Source organism: Narcine bancroftii, chromosome 2 (assembly GCF_036971445.1).
Source record: "Narcine bancroftii isolate sNarBan1 chromosome 2, sNarBan1.hap1, whole genome shotgun sequence".
NCBI classification, from domain to species: domain Eukaryota; kingdom Metazoa; phylum Chordata; class Chondrichthyes; order Torpediniformes; family Narcinidae; genus Narcine; species Narcine bancroftii.
In genome coordinates this window covers 296,637,743-296,648,819 of record NC_091470.1, presented here as the reverse complement: position 1 = coordinate 296,648,819, position 11,077 = coordinate 296,637,743, and the positions used below count along the sequence as shown (strand labels likewise).

At 36.1% G+C, this 11,077-nt stretch overlaps 1 protein-coding gene across 5 annotated transcripts in view; it reads right to left on the bottom strand.

The window, feature by feature from the left end:
• The window catches only part of nsmaf (neutral sphingomyelinase (N-SMase) activation associated factor), a 106,297-nt gene that overhangs the window by 35,020 nt on the left and 60,200 nt on the right, over nt 1-11,077 (bottom strand). For all 5 annotated transcript variants that reach the window (XM_069921432.1, XM_069921431.1, XM_069921435.1 and 2 more), the window contains 4 exons: nt 5,385-5,493; nt 4,674-4,732; nt 1,844-1,911; nt 256-320 (listed from right to left, as the gene is read on the bottom strand). In XM_069921432.1, the coding sequence (XP_069777533.1) occupies nt 256-320; nt 1,844-1,911; nt 4,674-4,732; nt 5,385-5,493 (301 nt within the window). The remainder of the gene's footprint in view (nt 1-255; nt 321-1,843; nt 1,912-4,673; nt 4,733-5,384; nt 5,494-11,077) is intronic.

Sequence of the window (11,077 nt, the reverse complement as noted above, 5' to 3'; positions counted from 1 at the left end):
AGGTTAATTGTCGAATAGATTTGTATAGGTTTGCACAGCATCATGGGCTAAAAGGCCTGTACAATGTTCTTTTGCACTTCATGTGCTATTGCTTAAGATGAATGAATTCAGTCCTTGATTACTACACTACCATTCCTCTTCAGAAATGTAACTTTATTGATGCACAGTAACAATCCTGCCCATCACTTTTTCACAATCAATCCTGAATGGGGTATATCTTTCTGCAATGGCAACATTTGGTTATTTAATACTTACACATTGTTATCCCAAGATGAACACACAACTGTCGTACTGCCCAGTAACAAGCAACTTGATAGAGCCTAATAAAAGATTGAGGCATCAGTTTAGTAGACTGTTCACCAAAAGAAGTAATGGACACATAATTGCAATTATAACTGGTGGAAACTCTGGAGAGAGAGTACAAATTAAGGTTTTTGATGTTCCTATAGAGTTTACATCGACTCATGAAGTTAGCAAGGGACCAGGGAAGCCTCAAACTGTAGGCAATTTTAGATACATATTTCATGAATTTATGGAAATCAAGCATTTTAACATAGGCCTTCATAGACACATTTTGTACTTAAATGGCATAAAAATATCAAAATCAACAACAAAGTGAGGACAATGAACTTTTTCTTTCCAGTTATAATTGGTTTTATAAAATGCAACATTTCAATACTGATTCTTTATCAAGAAGAAATGCAGAACAATAAACAGACTTGAAATATTTAAGACAAAAACTAAATATTACATAAAGGGGCCAGCACAAAATATTATTTTCAAGTTGTTTTAGCTGATGTCAAACACAATGATACTGAATGAAGTGAATGACTCCAAGTGTTTAACTTGTTTTTTGCCAAAGCAAAATACAAAAAAGAAATCATATATACAAGTGAGGGAGTGTTTGCTTATCATTCTGGGTGCTACTGATAGTTCTGGAGTTAGAGTTAACCCACTGGCTTATTTCAATATATGTTTGTTTATCTCACTTAGCTTGGTTACATCAAACAAAAAAGACTACATGTATTACCAGTTCCACTGCATTTTTTTCCCAACAACTGAGGGAAAATATCCAGTTTCCATTGTGAATTACATCAGAAATTAAGTAAAAGTAAATCAACAAAACGTTTGTTGGAATTATTTGTCATATGTACTGGAATACAATAAGCTTTGTTTTGTGTGTTATCCGGGCAAACCAACTCAGACAACAAATACTGCAATATTATAAATAACATGTAGGGAACAGTGTAACAGTAGTCAAATAGTGAAGAGTGTGGAGAAATTATAAGAATACAGTACGAGGAATAGAGAAAAGTATAGCTATAAAAAGCAGAGCAAGGGCCTCCTCTTTTGCTGGTGTGAGATCTATTCAAGAACCTGATAACAGGAGGAAAGAAATTATCCTTGAATCTGGAGGTTCATGTTTTCAAGCACATGCATCTTCTTCTGCCTGACTTATAGGAGAGAGAAGAGATTGTGACTATGGTGGCATGCCTTTGAATATTTTAAGATCTCTCCTTGACAGCAAGAATTATAGACAAAGTCGATGGAGAAGTCAGTTTTCTTGATGGCCTGAGCTGTATTTACCACTCTGCAGTTTCCTGCAGTCTTAGGTAGAGCAGTTCCTATACTAGGATGTGAAACATCCAGAAAGAATACTTTCTAAGGTGCACCTGCAAAAGTTAGTAAGAAACAGGAGTATTAAGACAATGGAAAAATGATGATCTTACTAAGACTTGTTATTTGGTTTAAAGTTATTTATGACTTTGGTCTCAGAAGCACAAAAAAAATCTACATTTTTTTGATTGGCAATTTATAATCTTTTTTCAGAAGTGGATCTCACCATATTGGAAAAGGACATACTCCGCTGTAATGATTTGGTTTCCTTGGAAAACATCTTTAGTGTTGAATCTGCATTGTAAATTAAACAATAAAACATCAATTAAAGGGAATTTGAAGCTCTTTGGACATTATATTTACATGGTGAAATTGGAATGTCATGCATCAACTCAGAAATCTTTAATGTATTTTAAAAAATATTTCACTTTTCCCAGAAGTATCATTAGTTACTCAACTGCAAAAAATTGCAGATGATGAATTACAGAAACATATAGTACATTAACTGACCCTCTTAGCTCACCTTGCCCATTCCAATCATGACACCCAGCTACGCTAATCCCACTTACCCCATTAAGCCAGCATCGTTGCATACCTTCCCTATCCAAATACTTACTGAAACACCTTTTAAATGTTATAATTGTACAACACTCCACCTCATCTTCTGGCAAGTTACTCCAGATATTCACCACCTTGTGAATGAAAAAAGTTACTTCCCACCTTAAACCTATGCCATCTAGTTGTAGATTCCCTGACCTGGGAAAAAAAGATTCTATTTATCCTAAGCTCCTCAAATTTTATAAACCTCTCAGATGCCTATATTCCAGCGAGAATGTAGCCTATCTAAATATTTTCTTAAAAGAATAACCCTCCATTCCAAGCATCATCATTGTGAATCTCTTCAACAATCTGTCTCATGGTACCATAGCCATTTTGTTGCATGGTGATCTGAATTGTACAATATATCAAATGCAGAATAACTAACATTTTGTATGGAAACAACATGATGCCCCAAAGCTAACAACCACAGAACACTGCTTGCATCCTCCAACCCCTTCCTCTTTCTCTCCCCCCCCCACCCCCCAGCCCCCACCAGTCAATTACTAGCCTGTTTCTCTTCTATGGCCATATTTACCTTCTGTATCTCTGACTTACTTCAAAGCTTAGATGCCATTGTTGTTTGATAAAGACTACAAGTCTTTAGGCTTGTGGTGAATCTCAAGGTTTAGTTATTAATTACAATTATGACACACAGAAATAATTTCTTGTGTCAAAGATCTTTATAACTTTTAATACTGTTGATAGCTGACTGAAAATATAAAACAAAAGATAAATAAAGTACTCAACTTTTTAAAAACAACCATAACTACTTATGTCAGTTGTGATTGGCTGAGGGGTTAACTGTTTTATTGTTGGGATCAATGATCTGATCTTTTTCTTTGGCTTGGCTTCGCGGACGAAGATTTATGGAGGGGGTAAAAAGTCCACGTCAGCTGCAGGCTCGTTTGTGGCTGACAAGTCCGATGCGGGACAGGCAGACACGGTTGCAGCGGTTGCAAGGGAAAATTGGTTGGTTGGGGTTGGGTGTTGGGTTTTTCCTACTTTGCCTTTTGTCAGTGAGGTGGGCTCTGCGGTCTTCTTCAAAGGAGGTTGCTGCCCGCCAAACTGTGAGGCGCCAAGATGCACGGTTTGAGGCGTTATCAGCCCACTGGCGGTGGTCAATGTGGCAGGCACCAAGAGATTTCTTTAGGCAGTCCTTGTACCTTTTCTTTGGTGCACCTCTGTCACGGTGGCCAGTGGAGAGCTTGCCATATAACACGATCTTGGGAAGGCGATGGTCCTCCATTCTGGAGACGTGACCCATCCAGTGCAGCTGGATCTTCAGCAGCGTGGACTCGATGCTGTCGACCTCTGCCATCTCGAGTACTTCGACTTTAGGGGTGTAAGCGCTCCAATGGATGTTGAGGATGGAGCGGAGACAACGCTGGTGGAAGCGTTCTAGGAGCCGTAGGTGGTGCCGGTAGAGGACCCATGATTCGGAGCCGAACAGGAGTGTGGGTATGACAACGGCTCTGTATACGCTTATCTTTGTGAGGTTTTTCAGTTGGTTGTTTTTCCAGACTCTTTTGTGTAGTCTTCCAAAGGCGCTATTTGCCTTGGCGAGTCTGTTGTCTATATCATTGTCGATCCTTGCATCTGATGAAATGGTGCAGCCGAGATAGGTAAACTGGTTGACCGTTTTGAGTTTTGTGTGCCCGATGGAGATGTGGGGGGGCTGGTAGTCATGGTGGGGAGCTGGCTGATGGAGGACCTCAGTTTTCTTCAGGCTGACTTCCAGGCCAAACATTTTGGCAGTTTCCGCAAAGCAGGACGTCAAGCGCTGAAGAGCTGGCTCTTAATGGGCAACTAAGGCGGCATCATCTGCAAAGAGTAGTTCACGGACAAGTTTCTCTTGTGTCTTGGTGTGAGCTTGCAGGCGCCTCAGATTGAAGAGACTGCCATCCGTGCGGTACCGGATGTAAACAGCGTCTTCATTGTTGGGGTCTTTCATGGCTTGGTTCAGCATCATGCTGAAGAAGATTGAAAAGAGGGTTGGTGCGAGAACACAGCCTTGCTTCACGCCATTGTTAATGGAGAAGGGTTCAGAGAGCTCATTGCTGTATCTGACCCGACCTTGTTGGTTTTCGTGCAGTTGGATAATCATGTTGAGGAACTTTGGGGGACATCCGATGCGCTCTAGTATTTGCCAAAGCCCTTTCCTGCTCACGGTGTCGAAGGCTTTGGTGAGGTCAACAAAGGTGATGTAGAGTCCTTTGTTTTGTTCTCTGCACTTTTCTTGGAGCTGTCTGAGGGCAAAGACCATGTCAGTGGTTCCTCTGCTTGCGCGAAAGCCGCACTGTGATTCTGGGATCAATATACTAACATCAAATCCCCATATCCAGCTGAAGGTAATGCATTTCAGGGTAAATTCACTATAAATTTAATTGGAACTCCAGCACCAAGTCAAAAACAGAACTAATAGCAACTAATCACATTTCACAAATAAAGTAAATTACCTTGTGAAGTTGTGAAGACTGAAACTCCATTGCTAGCCACAGTGATTCCAGTTACTGCTCTAATTGAAAAAAAGACCAAAAGATAAAGTCCAAATGCAAAAGACACAACAATCAGAGTGAAGATTGCAGAGGAGGAAGTAAGGGCAAGCTTTGCTAAAAACTAGCCAGAGAAGTTGTGGGAAAAAGACTATTAATCCATTATTCCCCTATTGTATAATATAAATTACCATCATTTTTAATTAATATGATAAAATAACCAAAAATTTTAAATGGGCAAACAATTGACTATCAGGCATGATTTAGCTAGCAATAAAAGTTACAATCGTCCATATTAATTCATTACATTTCTCAAAAAGGAAATTCATTACTCTTCTCAAACAGGAAGGAGGCAGAATTCTGGAAAAGAGTTGATTTCACGAAGGCAAGAGTAGCTTTTTCTTTCATAGTAAAAAGATTTTGAGAACCCTGCGCAGGAAGTTGAAAAGTGCTACACTGACTAATTTTGTTTTTTTGGGGGGGAAATTGTGGATACCATAGTCAAAAGATAGAAACAGAGATGTGCAAAAGACTGCAAAACCTAGTCTCTTCCTAGTACATATTTAATCAGTACCACAATCCAGCAGTAATAAATATTATTTTCCACACAGATATTAAAAAAATAGCATCACACTGATAATTACCAACAATGAAAAATGAATTTGTACAACTTACTCTTTGTGAATCTTTTGCTGGTACACTATACACAGTTGACTGATATTACTCCATGCCAGTTTTCGGCTTTCCTCTGTTAGATCCTCAAATGAATCTTCGCAAAGACAACCTGCACACAAAAGATTAATTAATTGTGGAACTACACCCAAAGATACAGAGTGTTCTATTTTTATCTTAATCTTTAAATTAATACATTGTCTAATCCAAATTTTAAAAAAAATAACTTGTGGAGTAGTGCTTAAAGTCCTGTTTATGATCCCATCCTAAATTTATAAATATAATGAATATTCAGTAAAATCTCCAGTATCTGGCATCTACAGGGATTGTGGATATGTGAATGTACCAGTTGCCTGAGACACACTCTTAAAATGCCTAACTAATACACCTGCATTAATAATAAACAGATAAAGTAATTTGAAAAAAAAGTTTTGTTGTCCTTTATTATGTAAAGTTCACTTTAACCTACAAAATTTAAATTTGATTCCTGGTCGCTAGCACTGCAACAGCACTGCACTAACCACTACGTCAACCCCACCCCCACCCCAATTTATAGATAAAGCTTTACTAATATACTTAAATAATATACTAAAAATTCTTACTAGGCAGGGATAAGGAGACACTCAGAGTCGCCCTAACAACATCAGCCAGGTCTTCAACATGGGCGTTGTCGTTTTATTTAAACAATTTTATTGAAACTTTATGCTTGCTTCCACCTTCAAGGGATTGTGTGTTGCTTCGAAGAACATTCTTTTACAATTTTAAACTTTTATTTACATTTTTTGCGGGGACCCATTTCTCAAATTCAAAATTAATCCTGCTGCTGAGTTCCCTCCTCACAATTTATATAAATGCAAGAAATTTAAAAGATACAATTAAATTTCTTGCATTTATATAAAATTTAACTTTTCATTTTTTTACAATATGTTATTTTAATTTATCAGAATAACTAAGAATTTCTTCAACATCTAATTACAGCTTCTTGTACTTTAAAAACCTACTGTACTTAATGCAATTTGCAACATCAAATCAGTACTTAGCATATTATTTGAAAGACAGGTTACAGGCCAGTGAATTAAGAATCAATATCTCTTGGGTAGTGATAGAACTTCAAAAGTTAGATTGCATCAACAGTAGTTTCAACACCTGTCCCTGCAGGTAAACAAAGTTAATAGAAATTCAAACAAAGTAGTGGGCCTCATCTCTAATGAAACACGTGAAAAAAAGTTAAATTTTTAAGGAACCTGGATGTGAGAAACTTCTTTAAAAAAATTATTCAAAGCACTGGCCTCCATATTATAAATAAGAATTGAGACACAGAAGACACAATGAAAATATTTAAAAATACAACTCTTTAAAAATATGTATTTATCATTATCAATACAAAGTATAAATTCAATAATACAGTATCTTAACAAACCATACAAAATGATTCAATAAAATTTTAATTTTCTCCCCAACCCCCTCCTCCCAAAAAAGAAAATAGAAAAAGACCTAATTCTACATATATTTATCTCTTCTTTTTCTTTCTCTTTGGCTTGGCTTCGCGGACGAAGATTTATGGAGGGGTATGTCCACGTCTGCTGCAGGCTCGTTGGTGACTGATAAGTCCAATGTGGGACAGGCAGGCACGGTTGCAGCAGTTGCAAGGGAAAATTGGTTGGTTGGGGTTGGGTGTTGGGTTTTTCCTTCTTTGTCTTTTGTCAGTGAGGTGGGCTCTGTGGTCTTCTTCAAAGGAGGTTGCTGCCCGCCGAACTGTGAGGCGCCAAGATACACGATTAGAGGCAATATCAGCCCACTGGCAGTGGTCAATGTGGCAGGCACCAAGAGATTTCTTTAAGCAGTCCTTGTACCTCTTCTTTGGTGCACCTCTGTCTCAGTGGCCAGTGGAGAGCTCACCATAGAACACGATCTTGGGAAGGCGATGGTCCTCCATTCTGGAGACGTGACTTACCCAGCGCAGTTGGGTCTTCAGCAGCATGGATTCGATGCTTGCGGACTCTGCCAGCTCGAGTACTTCGATGTTGGTGATGAAGTCATTCCAATGAAAGTTGAGGATGGGGCGGAGACAGCGCTGATGGAAGCGTTCTAGGAGCCGAAGGTGATGCTGGTAGAGGACCCATGATTCAGAGCCGAAAGGAGCGTGGGTATGATAACGGCTCTGTACACGCTGATCTTTGTGTGTTTCTCTTTTGTGTAGTCTTCCAAAGGCGCTATTTGCCTTGGCGTGTCTGTTGTCTATCTCGTTGTCGATCCTTGCATCAGATGAAATGGTGCAGCCGAGGTAGGTAAACTGGTTGTTACTAACATATATAATATTCATTGACTATTTTTTATAATTACTAACTGAGAGGGTGGGCAAGGTGCAGGATGTGGATGGACTTTTATTCATAAAATCCATGAGGTTCCCAAATTTTGTAAAAGTTTTCAATTCAAATCATTAAATTATAAGTAATTTTTTTTTCTAAAGGTATACAATTTTGCATTTCAATATGCCATCTGTCTATTTTAACCAAATTCTTAGTTTTCCATGTTACTGCTATACATTGCTGTCACTACGACTATACTTAAAAAGGTTTCTTGATAGTTATCCAATTTCAACTTAATATCTTCATATTGTGACAGATTATGTTATATTTTATATTATATATAGATATTTTTTAAAGGAGATAAATTGTGGGGTTTTTTTTTTAAGTGTAGGTCACATACAAACACTTCAAAACAGATCTCATTTAAAATGCCAGAGCTCTGCTCAAGCCAGATAGTCCAGACTCCGGGTGCCTTTGCAAAAACTTTGAAGAATGCCTATAGAGACTTCACAAGTTGGTGTTAATTTCACATGCTGTGGAGTAATGGATTATTGTTTTGGAAAGGAACAGATGAATTATCTCGAAAAATTAGGTCTGGAGCTGCAGTCTGTCTGAAGGTAGTTTGCTGTTCTAAGAGGGTCATGTGTTTTTCTCTGAGAGAAAAAAAAGAGAATTCAATTGTAAAGTTCAGCAGCAGCAGCTGGGAGTGGAACAGGACAAGCTGGCAAGCTTGTGGAAAAATCCCATTTTGAAGTTGGGTTGTGAGTTCTTAGTTCAGTCTTGTCAAAGCCCTTGTGGTCTATACAAGAGGAGAGGACTGGCTGCATAATGTTTCACTTGAAATAAGGGAAACAAAAAGGAACTCTGTGGTGACCTGAAAGAAAGAGGTTATCATCTGGAAAACCCTGGTAGAGTAAGTTTCTTCGGCAAAACACTGAAGTGGCTGATCTAAAGGAATCAGTTGTGGGTGTCAACGAGCAAATTTTTTTCTCTGAAAACCGACAAGAACCTTCCTGAGTGCTAACCATTTACGTTTTCAAGCACCAAAGCCTGGTGAAATTCATAAATGTTAAATTCTGTGCACAGTATAACAATTGCCTGCAACCAGTAAACTTGGAGGAGTGAGAAGTGAGATTGGAGTGTGAATCAAAGAATTTTTCTGAACTACACACACACATTACATACACAATGCGCTTAGAATTAGAAAGGGGTTAAGTTAATAGTAATAAGTTAAAGTTTAATCCCATTTTCATGTTTAAAGATAATTAAAAGCAACTTTTTAAGTAACCATTTGTCTTAGTGAATTTCTATTGCTGCTGGGTATTGGGGTCCTCTGGGGCCATAACCATATTTATTCCCAAGTAAAAATATTCTTGGATCTTTTTGTATCTTTATCTTCATAATTTGTCCTAACAATACACTCAATGCTTTCCACTCAAATTGTTCCACTTTCACACAGGACCATAATGAATGTAAAAAGATCCCTATTTCCTTGTTACATTGAAAACACTTATCTGGATAATTAGAATCAAGTCTATTCAATTTATGTGGAGTATAATATAATTGATGAAGAAAATTATATTGAACCATTTGATATCTAGCATTATTGTATTTGTAACACGTTCTTGACAGAATTTTGACAATATTTCCTTTTGGATTTGTATATTTAAATCTTTCTCCCATTTTAATTTTGATTTATATAAATCTTTTTTTCTTTTAGTTTCTTGTAATTTTATATACATATTAGTAGTAAATTTCTTGATAATATATGTATCTGTTATTTTACATTCAAATTGACTTTGTTCCAGGAGTCTCAAATCTGTTTGTAATTTCTTTTTAAATATGATTTTAATTGATAATATGCAAAAGTTGTATTATTTTGTGTATTGTTATCTTTTAATTGCTCAAAAGTTTAAAAAATAGATCCTAAAAAAAAATTTTAATCCTCTGTTTACCTTTACTACACTAATTATCAAATATAGTATTATTCAAAGTGAAAGGAATAAGTTGATTTTGTTTTAACATTTTAGACAATTGATCATTTTTAATCCATCTCTCCATATGAATCCCATTCCATATTTTCAATACATGTTTTAAAATTGGTACTTCCATTTTTCCTTTAAAAAATTCACTATTCCATTTATACAAAATTTGTTCTGGGATAATTTCTCCAATTTTATTTATTTCAATCTGAACCCTAGCTGTTTTCTCACCCATTTGATAACAGAAGGACAAAAATCTTATTTGAGCTGCTTTATAATAATTTTTAAAATTTGGTAATCTTAGTCCCCCAATCAAATTTCCATGTCAATTTTTAAAAACCAAATCTTGACATTTTACCTTTCCAAATAAATTCTCATATAATTTTATTCAAACTCCGAAAGAACGTTTCTGTCACATGAATGGGTAATGATTGAAATAAATATTGTATTCTTTGGAAAAAAATGACCTTAATACAATTCACCCCCTTCTATTAATGTCATTGGTAGGTCTTTCCATCTTCTCAGATCTTCTTCTATTTTTTTTTAATAGCGGTGAGTAATTTAACTTAAATAAATTATTTATATTTCTGTCAACTTTTATCCCAAAATATTTAATTGCTTCTTTTTGCTACTTGAATTTTTTCAGTCTCTTACATTGTGAATAATTCATATCAACCCATAGGCATCACCTCACTTATTAACATTAACTTTATAACCCAATATTAATCCAGATTCTATTAATCTCATATTCATCAATATTTCTGGTCTTGTTAAATATACTATGCCATCATCCACAATCAAACTAATTTTGTGCTCTTTATTGCCTATCTTAAGTCCCTTAACTTCTTTAACACTTAATTATTTCTGCCAACTGCTCCATTGCTAATGAAAATAAAAAAAGGTGGCAATGGACAACCTTGTCTAGATGACCTTTCAAACAAAAAAAGGTTTTGATATTTGTCTATTCATAAACACTTTTGCTTTTAGGTGATCATATAACACTTTTATCCAATTTACAAAAGTATTTAGAATCCCAAATGTATTAAGTTTAGAATCCCAAATGTATTAAGTACTTAAAACAAAAAAAAACCCACTCCAATCTATCAAATGCTTTCTCTGCATCTAACACAGCCACTATTGCTGGTATCTTTCCATTTTGAGCTGCATTTATCAAACATTAAAAATTATATTATCTGCTGCTCTTCTATTTTTAATAAAACCAGTTTGATCCATATTTATTAATTTTGGTAAAAATTTAACTAAATAATTAGCTAATATTTTTGATACAATTTTATAGTCTATATTCAGTACTGATATAGGTCTATTTGAAGAAAGTTGTAAACAATCTTTCCCTTTCTTCTGAATTACTGTTATTAATGCTGTTTTGAAAGATTCTGGTAGGTCA